Genomic DNA, 13,571 nt, shown 5'->3' on the forward strand with positions numbered 1-13,571 from the left:
CTTATAAGTATAATAAAAGAAATAGTTATAATTTCATAACAATGCATGCAAATGGGTTAAGATTGGTACCATTGTAAAGAGGAAATTGGGAAGTTTTAATCCATTGTTGTTACTTATTTTTAGAAGACTCACGCATGCGCAGATCATTAAATAAGAGAATTCGTATCGTATCTTTAGTCAGTCAGCATGTGGACGCCACAGCAGAAAGCCTTTTGTGTGCTGTCATTAGCAGAACATAGATCCATAATTCGTGTACAGCGCTTGTTTCGCCGTCAGTACAATCTTAGACCGAGGGAAGCTGTACCGACGTACGTCTCAATAATGAAATGGGATAGGCAGCTCAGAGAAACAGGAAGTTTGTTGTCTAATGCAGGTAAACATTCCAAGCGTAAAGTGTCTGACGAAAATGTCGAACGCATTCGCGAGGCATTTCAGAGAAGCCCGCGGAAATCCATTCGACAGGCTAGTGTGCAGTTGAACATCCCACCAACAACAGTGCATACAGTGCTCCATAAAAGATTGCGTTTGCGAGCGTACAAGCTGCAACTTCATCAGATGATTACGCCGAATGATAAACTGGAACGAAAACGCTTTGCAGAAACAATGTTGGATAAAGTGGACGATGACGACACATTTCTAACTCGAGTCTGTTTCTCAGATGAGGCAACCTTCCACGTCAGTGGAAAAGTAAACCGACACAATTGTCGCATCTGGGGGTCGGAAAATCCAAGTGTCGTAATTGAACACCAACGGGATTCCCCTAAATGGAATGTTTGGTGTGGGATCATGCGTGACAGAATCATTGGTCCCTATTTCTTTGCTGAAAAGACAGTCACTGCAAACACGTACCTGGATATGTTGCAACTGTATGCTGTGCCACAACTCCCAGATGGAGCAATTTTCCAGCAAGATGGGGCTCCACCACACTTTGCCAACATGGTTCGCACATTCTTAGACGAACAATTCCCTGCAAGATGGATCGGAAGAGGATCACCGTACATCACATGGCCTGCCAGATCACCAAATCTAACACCACCTGATTTTTTCCTGTGGGGGTTTGTTAAGGACCAGGTCTACAGGACGCCAGTACGTGATTTGGCAGACTTACAAGAAAGAATTTATGCTGCTGTCAACAATGTTACACCACAGATGCTTCATAACACTTGGGTCGAGGTTGAATACCGGTTGGATATTTCCCGTGCCACCAATGGAAGCCATGTTGAGGTTTATGGAACATAAGGTAACAAAAATTCCCAGTTTTCATTCTTTGTAGCAGTTGGTTTCAACTATATACTTGTATTAATTCAGAAGTTATAGCTATTTCTTTTGTTATACTTATAAGCGGAACACGGTGTATTTCATAAAGTACTAATTTACATATTTTGAAAACGATAAGTACCGGTACCATTCACAGACAAGTTAAGTCAACAAATCTGAATTAGTGCTTTGTAAAAGTCATTCAGCGTCAGTGATATGATAGAATCATTATAATCTTATGTAAAGGAAGGAATTCTGAAGTGATTGCATCTTTTTCTTGGAAAGATCTAGAAGAGGAAATTTCAGTTATGATAGCCAATGTTCATTATAGACTTTCGAAATTCCAACACAGATAACAGGTAAAAAAGCCATAACACAAATTGAACAATAATATACAATTTGAAATAAAAATGTGAGATACTAAAGTGATATATACTGTAGTTATCATAAAGTGATATACACCATAGTTATTATCATCAGCAGGGAAAGGATTTATATGTAAATACATATTTACTTATAAAGCTAATATAATTTATATTTTGCATTATCTTTATGTTTCACAATGTGTAGGGTTGAAAAATCCTACTTTTATTTTCCATATTTTTCCATATTTTAGAGTTTAGTACATATTTTCGTTAATTTCCATATATTTTCCATATTTCATATAAAACAGTCCATATTATATTAGGTTTAACAATAAAACAAAACAAAATTCCATTAACTTTTAAAAATACATTTCAACAATAGAGATTTAAACACATGTTCAGTAATCCCTTTAACATCAGAGTTATTTGAAAATTAGCAATCCTATCAACAATGGGAAAGTAAGTTACAAAACTGTATTAATTTAATTTAAAATTTTTAACAGACTTCAGTTGTGCAGCTCAACAGTTAAATGCCAGTCAGAGTACACATAGGTTCAGTTTTGTAAATCATACTATAAAGACGGTAAATATGCCAAAAGTACGTCATTCAGTCAATTTAAAATCAAAACTAACAAGTTACATTTCAGAATTTAAAGAAGATGGTTTATCAACTGACAATAAAATATTATTTTGTAATTTGTGTCAGTGTGCAGTATCATCTACACAAAAGTTCCTGGTGCAACAACACATTACAACTAGTAAACATCAGGCCAACAAACAACTAAATTCCAAGCAGAGACAATTGTTTTTAACACAACCAACAACATCGAATGTAAGATCTGAGTTTAACATCGACCTGTGCCGTTCTCTCATCTCTGCTGATATTCCTCTCTACAAACTAAAGAATAAGGTCTTCAGGGAATTCCTTGAAAAATATACTCAACATACAATCCCGGATGAGTCAACACTTAGGAAGACGTATGCTCCATCCATCTACGATGAGACAATACAGAAGATAAGAGATGAAATTAAAGATAGTTCAATTTGGGTTTCCATTGATGAGACTCCCGACAAAGAAGGTAGACTTGTTGGTAATGTAGTTATCGGTTTGTTAAGTGAACAATATTCTGAACGAATTCTTTTACATTGTGATGTTCTAGAAAAGTGCAATAACAAAACTATAGTTAAACTGTTCAACGAAGCTATGGGTATCCTGTGGCCAAAGGGTATTATGTACGATAATGTGTTATTCTTTATTAGCGATGCTGCCCCTTATATGGTCAAAGCTGGACAAGCATTATCTGTTGTATATCCTAAATTGACTCATTTTACTTGTGTGGCGCATGCATTTCATCGTGTGGCAGAAGTGGTCAGAGACAATTTCCCTAAAGTAGATTTGTTGATTTCATCAGTGAAAAAAGTATTTCTCAAAGCTCCCAGTAGAGTTAACGTGTTGAAAGAAATGTACCCTGAAATTCCATTGCCACCAAAGCCAATTTTAACTAGATGGGGTACATGGCTAGAAGCAGTTGAATATTATGCCGAACATATAGACTCTATTAACAATGTTCTCCTTGCATTGGACTCTGAAGATGCAGTCTCAATTGATACTGCGAAAACAGTTACCTGTGACATAAGTGTGAAGAATGACTTAGCTCACATTCAGCATACATTTTCATGCATCATAAAAACGCTCAAAAGTCTCCAAAATAGGCACCTTTCACTATCTGAAAGTTTTGAAATTATAAATAGTACTGTGGAACAACTGAATCGTGGTAGAGGTAAAGTTGCAGATGCAGTAAGAGCTAAGGTGGACACTGTACTTTCAAAAAACCCTGGATATGAAGAACTACAAAAGGTTGTTGCTGTGATGAGTGGTGAATCAACAGTAAAGATTAACTTGGACTTATCCCCAGCAGACATTGTGAAATTGAATTATGTACCAGTTACTTCTTGTGACGTCGAACGCTCTTTTAGTCAGTATAAATCTATCCTCAGAGACAATAGAAGAAGATTCACTTTTCAGCACTTGAAAGAAATGTTTGTAACCTATTGTTATGGTAACAGACAATAAAAATTGTGTTTTGTTGAAACTACATTGGAAGATAAGGTACGTCCATTATATTTTTTGTTTAGTTTGATTAAAATGTACCAATATTTAACGTACATAGTCATTTTTTTATAATTTTAAGTCCATATTTAATTCCATATTTTGGTAAAAATCCATATTTAATTCCATATTTTGGTAAAAATAACTACATATATATTTACATATTTCATATATTTTTAGTCCATATAAATCCGTTCCCTGATCATCAGTATCGTCGTCGTTGTAGTCTTCATCATCATCATCATCATCATCATCATCGTTTCAGAAAATCAATTCCTAATATGATATATTAATGATTTACAAATCAACTTAAAAAACTACACATTTAATTTTAAACACTTCAGTAAAATTTAGTAGCCAAGTGGTTACCATTCTTGCTATTATCTCTGACGTTCTTGAGTTCAACTCGACCAAAGTTGATGAACTTTATAAAGAGTGATAGAGACCTTTAGAAGGGCTGTCTTCAGAAAGAAAATACATGCATGGAGTTCTCTTATGCTTGCTTTTTAAATTACAGAGCTCCATGTAAATTTTGCCGACCTCTCTTGAGCATACCAAATTATAATTTTCTCATGGGATCTCAATGAGTAAAAATAAACCAGGTTAATTAAATAAGATTTCAGACACCATTTTAAAAATGAGATCTAAATTATGGTACCGGTACTGAAGATTCTTTCATTCATTTACAGTTCTGCCCAAGGGCAGGTCTTTCACTGCAAACCCAGCTTTCTCCAATCTTTTCTGCTTTCCTTTTCGTTTCCTCATATGATCCACATATCTTAATGTCGTCTATGATCTGATAACTTTTTCTACTCCGAACTCTTCTCCCGTTCACCATTCCTTCCAGTGCATCCTTCAATAAGCAGTTTTTTCTCAGCCAGTGACCCAACCAATTCCTTTTCCTCTTCCTGATCAGTTTCAGCATCATTCTTTCTTCATCCACTCTTTCCAACACAGCTTCATTTCTTACTCTCTCTGTCCACTTCACACGATCCATTCTTCTCCATATCCACATTTCAAATGCTTCTATTCGCTACTATTCACTTCGTCGTAATGTCCATGTTTCCTCCCCATACAATACCACACACCATACAAAGCACTTCCTGAGTTCTTTTTCCAGAAATCCGCAGAAGATGCTCTTTTTTCTATTAAAAGCTTCCTTTACTCATGTTTGCAGTTTTTCTTGGAAAGGATAAATGCGGTAACTTCCCGTTGCTTTCCGCACACCATTATCTCTCCCAATTTCAATTCCTTTTGACATTTCTTCTCCTATCTTGACTTTGACTCGTTGTTTCATATAAAGATTAATGAACAGTCTTCTCTCTTTCCAATTCACAGCTATTTTCTTTAGGATCCCCATGAGTTTATTCCAATCCATTCTGTCAAAAGCCTTTTCTAGGTCCACAAATACTACATACACTTCTTTATTCTTCTCTAGGTACCGTTCAATACTCCGAAAAATAATTTAATTTCCATTTGAGATAGAAGTCCTCAAACGTTTTTCTTGCCTCTACTATTAATTTTACCTCACACTTTTATTTTAATTGAGATTTTAAATTTTAGATAACTAAAACTTCATTAAAAAGAATACATTTACAGATAGATCTACATAAGAACGAGATATGAAATAGTGTACATAGTCTAGTAGGTATCTAACATAGAAAATAATGACTTTTTAACTTTTAAGGCTGTAACACATAATCATTTTAAATACCGGTGTGTTCAGAGATACATGTATTATTGGGAAACCATGGTGTAGATCAGTGGTCGTCAGCACTCGCTGAAATGGGTAGAGCGCATGGAGGGTAAGAAATCTGCTCCGTCGTGCACAAGGGATAGAGAGACAGCATACCCGCCAGCAGCGACGATTGCACGCTAGGGCTATGTCTTGTCCGCGGGTAAGAGACGCTAGCCCGAGAGTGCAGTGTTCTGATGACCGCTGGTGTAGATGATAAAACTGTATATTTGTTTTATTCCTATATTTCAGTTAAAATTCTTCTTTCGATGTTGGAGCTTCGAGAGGTGAAGGTGACATCTTATTTTTATATGAAAATATAATATGATTTATGTAAAATACTCATTGTCAAATGAATGTACATAAGAAGCTGTTCGTATTTAAGTATTCCTTCCAGGCTCTAACTCCTCTGTATATTATTTCCATGAACAGTGTTTTGTCAGGACCGCTGATGGACCAAGACCTGTATTCAAGGTGCTGTATAGTCGCCTAAGTTTTAAGTTTATTGATTCACCGGGTGATGCTTGCTCTATAACAATATATATTTTTTTCTGGTACTTTAAGCTTTGTACATATGCCTGTGAGTGCTCATAATGATTGTTCTTCTATTATTTGTTTTTCTCTTTCTACTGCCACGCTAAAACAAGAGATTCGTAAGCCTGGGTAAAGCCTGGGTAAGTGCGATTACCATGCCTGCATGATGCTTTCGTGGCATGTTTGCATGCTGTGTCAGTAGAGGGCGCTCAATCACAGCAACTATACCAACCTTTATTGAGCTGATGTTTGTGCTATGATTTAATTTGAACAGGTCAGAAAATATGAAGCATTACATTTAGCTGGCGTTTCATTATCAGTATATTAAGTTTTATTTAATTACTAGCTGTACCTGTGCGCTCTGCTGTACTTATTAGAAATAAATATAAAGTAATTACATAATTAAAATAGAACATTGGGTCCAGGGAACATTCGTGTTTGATAGAAGAATAAATCGTTTAATATGCTACTTAATTTAAATTATTTTTAAATAAATAAAATGCTATCATTTTGGTTCAGAGACCACTCATTTGGTGCAAAGATAATTCGTTTAACATTTTTCTAAATTAGTCTTGAATGCATCCTTTAATAAATCACTAAAAATTAATAGAGTTGATTGTGTACGAAGATCATTTTTATGTTAACCTTACTGTGCATTTTTTTTTTGTTGAGTTTATTTTATTCACGCCTTAACATCTGTGGTCATGTCGCGTGTTTAGAATGTGTGGGTATATCAGCAGGCCGTTTTTGAACAACGACACTATAATCTGAAGCGGCGGTGGAAATGTGTTGTATTGTTATTTTAAAACTCTTGCATATCCTTAAATATCAGTCCCATCAAAATTTTGCCTGGGATAAAACTTATCGAAAATCATTTTTAAAGAAACGTTTGTTATGTAACATTTTTCACAAAAAATCAATAATAAGCGAGATATTTCGGTTTATTTAATTCAGGCCCCCTTATAACCCCCCTTTTAAATAAAGTATTTTGAATGCCATATAGCCTAAAATCTAAGTTACAACGAACTTAATTTATATTCCAATTTGCATCGAAATCTGTTCAGCCATTATGGCGTGAAAAGGTAACAAACATCCAGACAGATAGACAGACAGACAGACATACAAACAAAAATTTCAAAAAAGCTATTTTCGGTTTCAGGATGATTAATTATACATGTTAACACCAATTATTTTTGGAAAATCGAAAATTACCAAAAAAATTTCGCTTACAGATTTATTATTATTAGGATAGATGTTTAGTTATAATTTAACAGTTTTTATATTTAATAATAACTTTTATCACAGCCTTTACTTACGTACGGTACTCAAAAATATTTTTATTCTTTCTTAATTTCTCGGATTATGTTGTGTTTCTGCAAAGAAAACTATGAAAACGTATATATAGGTTCAGTTGAAAAATGTTCATAGGCCTACATATAATTTTCAAAGAAATCTGTGGTGTTTGGGTAAAGGGAGATAAGTCATAAAAATGAGTTCGGAGATAAATGAAAATCAAACTTTGAACCCTGATTGCAAATAATTTCCTACACAAATAAAACACATCAACTGTTAGTATTCTTTGATTTTTGCACACCCACTTGTATAATTTAACTTGTGTACTCATCTGGGGAACAAAATTCCACCTGGACAAAAAATGACTTATACCCCTTTACCCGAACATCACAGAAATATGCACATGTGTCTATCTAGTCAGGCTTGGCAGATCTTACCATGCCCTGTATAGGCCTATGCTAATTTTTAGTTGTTCCGTTAGTAAATTCTTTTTGGTAATCTGCTATTTTCTATCCTCAACAAATGCTCTATCCATTTCTCTCGGCATTATATAAAAAGAAGATATTTTAACCTTTTGGCGGGAGCGTCTTTTCTGGTAACACGACAAGGCGCGCGGAGCACACTATGCGCCACACAATTTTTCGTTATAAAACGGCCTTTTCTATTATGTTAACTGAATATTTTTAAGAGCGTTCTTATACACTTTATTATTATTATTATTATTATTATTATTATTATTATTATTATTATTATTATTATTATTATCATGTTTTAATACAAAGCGAACATTCGAATGTAGGAATAAGCGCGCGCAGAAGAAATAGGAACTTATCCCCTCCACACACGACCGGAAAATCACAGCATGGCGCACACCGTGCGCCACCGCGCCAGCCGGAGGATTAATTAATAGTGAACTATGAAAAAATAGGCACAGAACTGCTAGTTAATTTTATTACTAGAGAATTTAGAGACAATGAAATACGGTATCCCACGATTCCAGAGAAGTGTGTTGCTGCCACCTGGGTGGAACACCACAAATCTAGTTCCTGGTGAAGTTCTGTGGTGTTCTAGTCAGTCGACAATAGATCTTTGACTTTCTTTCCAAATTCTACAGTGAGAAGTTAAACTAGGAGCAGAGACATGCGTAGGATTATTTAAGGGGAGAGGTTTTTGAAGGCGAAAAAATTATTTTTTTTTATTTTCAATGAACTATTAATGACAATACCACGATTTAAAATGATGTATATACTTCCGGTATTGTATAGGCATCATATTGAAATATTTCACTATTCCACTTTCTAAATTTGAGGGTCGAGACGTTTTAACCCCCAGACTCCACAACTGCCTTACCAGTAGCACATTATTTATTAAAATTGCTTTTATTGCGCTAAAAAAGGAATTTAAGTTTTATATTAAGACAATCCAAGTATGAATTGGTTGCAATTTACTTGTCACATTGCTACATGCCTTTATTGCTAGTCACTTAAGCTTGCTTTAAAATATCAACACACATACGCACAAATGTACTTGCACATTAATTTATTTAAAGTAGGAGGCCTAGTTGTGTAGAAAATAAAAATAAAGTAGATTTATAATTAACATAGTTTAATATAATGACGTAGCTGTTACTTATACCTAGTACACTGATTTTGATTTTGTATGCGTTTACAGGTCAGTAATATTAGTGAGATTTCTGGTAATTTATAGTAGAGTACTGTGCATTGTTGTTGTTTAACAATTTTCTAGAATGCATTTCAACACATCCTCATGTCGATGACAATTATTACAAAATGCACCATATAGTTTTACACAACACGACAAATTCAGAACATGATATAAATGTTCAAACATTACAAATTAACGTAGTACCTTATTGCACACATTATCACATTTCGGTTATATTAGTAATGCATGTCAGTAATATATAAGATACAAACACTTACAAAGAGACCCAAAAAATGTATACACACTTTAAGGTGCAAAATATCTGCATAAAAACTTTATTACTAAATTGATAGAAGCATCAAGGGATGGTTGTGAGACATGCTTAACTAATATCACTAGGCTTCGCATAAGTGTCACAGCTATATTGGATGGAGCAGTTTCTCCTGGTATTGTCGGACCATTGGATCTGTGCCCCTTCAGCGCTGTCGTCGTTCTTGGAAAAGTTAACGCCTGTATTCACTCCATTTCACCCGCTTTCCTCCCACCACGTTAAACAGCAGGCCACGAACCTTGCCGAATAGGGATGTTGCCAAACTTCCGTCAAACGGTGTCATAAATAACTGGTCCTCCATGCTATAATATTATTTCTTTCAATCAAAATACATCTTGTATTTCTACATTTTTTAAACCTAAATCCCATGTCTCGAATCACTTTCCGTAGTTTTTCTCTCCAACCTTGGAAATTATTACTTCTCTCGCAAGCTTCAGTAATTTCTTCAATGTTGAAACTTCTTTCTGAACGGTATAAAATTCTTATATCTTTCTTCTTAAAATACATCGGTTCATATCATCTACAATAATTAAAAGTTCAATTGGTCTGTTCTTCTCTGGTTATTCTAGCTTTTCATCTCCTGCACAGACTCCCTCTCTCCTGATTTTCTTTATTAGGAGTTCTGACCTGTCTATACTAATTACATAAAATGTTGTATTATTAGTATTAGTTAAGTAAGTAATTTTAATACATAATCAATTGAAATAAAATAAGCCTCACCTGTGATATCAGTTGCTCTTTTCGTTGCCTGATTTATAGGAAACAGATATTGACCTGTTTTTTTCTCTTCATCGCAAAATGCTATTACGTACTTGCTTAATAATATTTCTTTTGCCACTCCGTGCTACAGTATTCATGTTGAGTTGACAACACTGGACTGCAAGTGCAAATATTGTAAACGGACCTGCAAGAAGGCCAAAATTGTGAGTAGTGGGGGACAGAAAGGGAGAGAGGTAGAAAAGAGAGAGATAGGACTGCAGGGAGAAAAATGAATTACCGAGGCTGAGAAGGAATTAGAGCTGAGTTCGCATATCTTACGGAAGCACAGATCCGATGGTACATTAATACCGTCAGTCAGAAGCACAAGCAGGTTACAAGACCTCTATGAGTTCTGACTTGTGTTATGTAGAAGCGTACGTTGTTACGTACGAGTATGTTTGTATGTCGATGAGTTCATTGTAATCCCGTTCAGTCATAGATGAGGCGCACCAGGAAACAAATGCCGCCACCAATATCTACATTACAATTGTTTATTTCGGAATTTGAAAATGATTATTTTTGTGTAAGAAATGGTAATATGTTCTTAGAATGTATATTTTTTGTCATTTAATAGTAGTTATTTCAACAAATAACAGTAAATTATTGTTTGTATATTGTTTGCTGGTCGCTCATTATTATTATTATTATTATTATTATTATTATTATTATTATTATTATTATTATTATTATTATTATTATGAGAAAATCCACAAACAATTAGGGAAAACATGGGAATTTTACTAGAAGCAAGTAAATCCCGAAAAGACAAAGTGCATGGTTATGTCTCGTGACCAGAATATTGTACGAAATGGAAATAAAAAGAAATTGGAAATTTATCCTTTGGAAAGATAGAGAAGTTCAAATATCTTGGTGCAACAGTAACAAATATAAATGATACTCGGAGAAAAACTTAAATGCAGAATAAATATGGGAAATGCCTGTTATTATTCGGTTGAGAAGCTTTTGTCATCCAGTCTGCTCTAAAAAAAATGAAAGTTAGAATATATAAAACAGTTATATTATAGGTTGCGAAACTTGGGTACTCACTTTGAGAGAGGAACAGAGGTTAAGAGTGTTCGAGAATAAGGTGCTTAGGAAAACATTTGGGGCTAAGAGGGATGAAGTTACAGGAGCATAGAGAAAGTTACACAACTTTGAACTGCACGCACTATATTCTTCATCTGACATAATTATGAATATTAAATACAGACGTTTGAGATGGGCAGGGCATGCAGCATATATGGGCGAATCCAGAAATGCATATAGAATGTTAGTTGGGAGGCCAGAGGGAAAAAGACCTTTGGGGAGGCCGAGCGTAGATGGGAGGAAAATATAAAAATGGATTTGAGGGAGGTGGGATATGATGGTAGGGACTGGATTAATCTCGCTCACGATAAGGACCGATGGCGGGCTTATGTGAGGGCGGCAATGAACCTCCGGGTTCCTTAAAAGCCAGTAAGTAAATAAGGTCTATAAAAATTCTGCTGTATATTTGTTATCAGATTATTAATTTTCAAATTCAATTGTAATCAATGGCGTGGCAAACACATTTGTTCAAAACGTTTAGATAGTGCGAACCATTAAAATTAAGTTGCAGTGTTGTCATGATATGCTCCATTATATTTTACATTCACCGTAGGCCTACTGTACCGCTTCTTATGCAGTGAGCGCCAAACATTTGAATTCCCTCCGTACAAGGCTATATTCCTCGATAAATTCAGCTTGACAAAAATGCGAACCCTATCACATCAAGTGCTCCCCATTAGCATCCAGACACTTCTGGATTCAGTGAACTACTCCACGAGCAACGTTGACCAATGTGTAGACTACACTGTGGTGATTGCATGTGCCATTTCAATTTCTTCAAGTACTTCCGCCAGTGTAGCTGGTTTTCTTCGATAAATCACATCCTTCAGGACCCCCCTCGAAAGTAAACGTCGAGAGAAGTTAAATTAAGTGAGCGTGGAGGGCATTCAACAGCACCTCTTCTTCCTACCATGATCTGTTGAGGTAAGTCCTCACGTTTCGGTGGTAGTGTCAAAGTGTGCCATCTTGCTGAAAATAAAATCCCTCATTTCCATAGAGTAGGACGAGTAGGCCTATACATATGGCAAGTAAAATGCATGTGCGAAGCATGTCGAGGTACACAAAGTCAGTAGACCCTAAGCTTGTAGTTCTTTCAGCCGCCATGAAGACATTGCCATTTGTGTACCATAGAAGGCGAACTACGTAACACCGAATGATGATGATGATGCTTAATGGAGCAATAATGTAATGCCGGTAGAGGAAACAGAAATATCCAGTGAAAACCTATCACTGTCTTTGCCCATCACAATTTCTGGTTGGGCCTGCCGGAATTCGAACCCGGGTTACCAGTGTGGAAAGCCGACGCTCTAGGAGTTCGGCTAACAATGCGCTTCCTCTGATAGAATATCACACTACATATTCCCACCGCAATTCAGTTCAGCTTTGAAAGAGTACATATTATGTAACGTCTGAGATAGTGTGTATACATTTTTTGTTGCTCTCTATTCATTTGATAAACCAAAACACTGATATTTATCAATTATAGACAGCCCTTATTTATAAGCAGAGGCAGGTATTTATGGAGATTAATTTTATCATTTGTGTTCTTAATTTTATCATTTGTGTTTTTTAATATTGGTGTCGGCGGAGATTGTTGGAGATTGATTTGTACTCTTGGCGAAGATTAATGGACATTTTGAAAAATAAATTATTTTGGAATTGGAGTATTAACTCAGTATGAATATTACTTTCCAAATAATTAACATTGAAGGTTCGTTGGATTCTGGTAAAGGTGCGGTATGGCCAATAGACAATATTTGTTGGATTGAGATTGTATTTAACAGACATTCATTAAAAATGAAAAAAAAAACTTGCGGCTCTCAAATTAACACTTTCAAATTATTAGTTAGCCTAAATGTTGAATTCTCCGTCTTTTGAGTTCACCAACGTAATCAGAAATCTGGAATACCATGTAATGTAGCCTATTTGGATATATTATAACAAATCCAAGTGAAAAAAAAAATCCGAAAAAACTAAGAATATTAAATTCGCTATAACACGATGCAATAGTAAAAATTCGCGAATATGTTCACATTTCGCTATTAGAACTCTATTTCGCGATTTGTCACGATTGTTTTATCCGCATATTATTAATCAGAATCACTTAATTCGTAAAGATTAGCAAAAAATTTATTGTGTATCTATTATGTCGTGATTTTCGCGATCTCCATAACTACTTGTCCCTGCTTATAAGAAATAAATACAGATAAATTAATATACAGTACTTGGTTATTTATTATAATTGTTGCTCTAAGTGTATTAATTTCAATTAGATTTCACTGATTGTTATAAACAGAGGTGGTTCTGAAGCTTCTGAATCGCTAAGATGTACATTAAGTCCTTGAGTACTAATAACAAAATATTGGACAGGTTATACAGTCACCTTTTATCTAATTTCCTGCAATTAATGATACTACTAAACTCGTTCAAAACAGA

At 35.1% G+C, this 13,571-nt stretch overlaps 1 protein-coding gene across 6 annotated transcripts in view; it reads left to right on the plus strand.

Moving 5' to 3' along the window:
• LOC138701673 (anoctamin-3) overlaps positions 1 to 13,571 on the plus strand; it is a 91,980-nt gene that overhangs the window by 28,743 nt on the left and 49,666 nt on the right. For 3 of the 6 annotated variants that reach the window (XM_069828810.1, XM_069828813.1, XM_069828814.1), the window contains one exon: positions 5,900 to 5,941. The exons of 2 other annotated variants lie outside the window; for them this stretch is intronic. In XM_069828810.1, coding sequence (XP_069684911.1) covers positions 5,900 to 5,941 — 42 coding nt within the window. Of the gene's footprint in view, positions 1 to 5,899; positions 5,942 to 6,114; positions 6,142 to 13,571 lie in introns of all 6 variants that reach the window. One more of the 6 variants, XM_069828811.1, reaches the window with a different exon arrangement.

This window comes from Periplaneta americana, chromosome 6 (assembly GCF_040183065.1).
Source record: "Periplaneta americana isolate PAMFEO1 chromosome 6, P.americana_PAMFEO1_priV1, whole genome shotgun sequence".
Lineage (NCBI taxonomy): Eukaryota > Metazoa > Arthropoda > Insecta > Blattodea > Blattidae > Periplaneta > Periplaneta americana.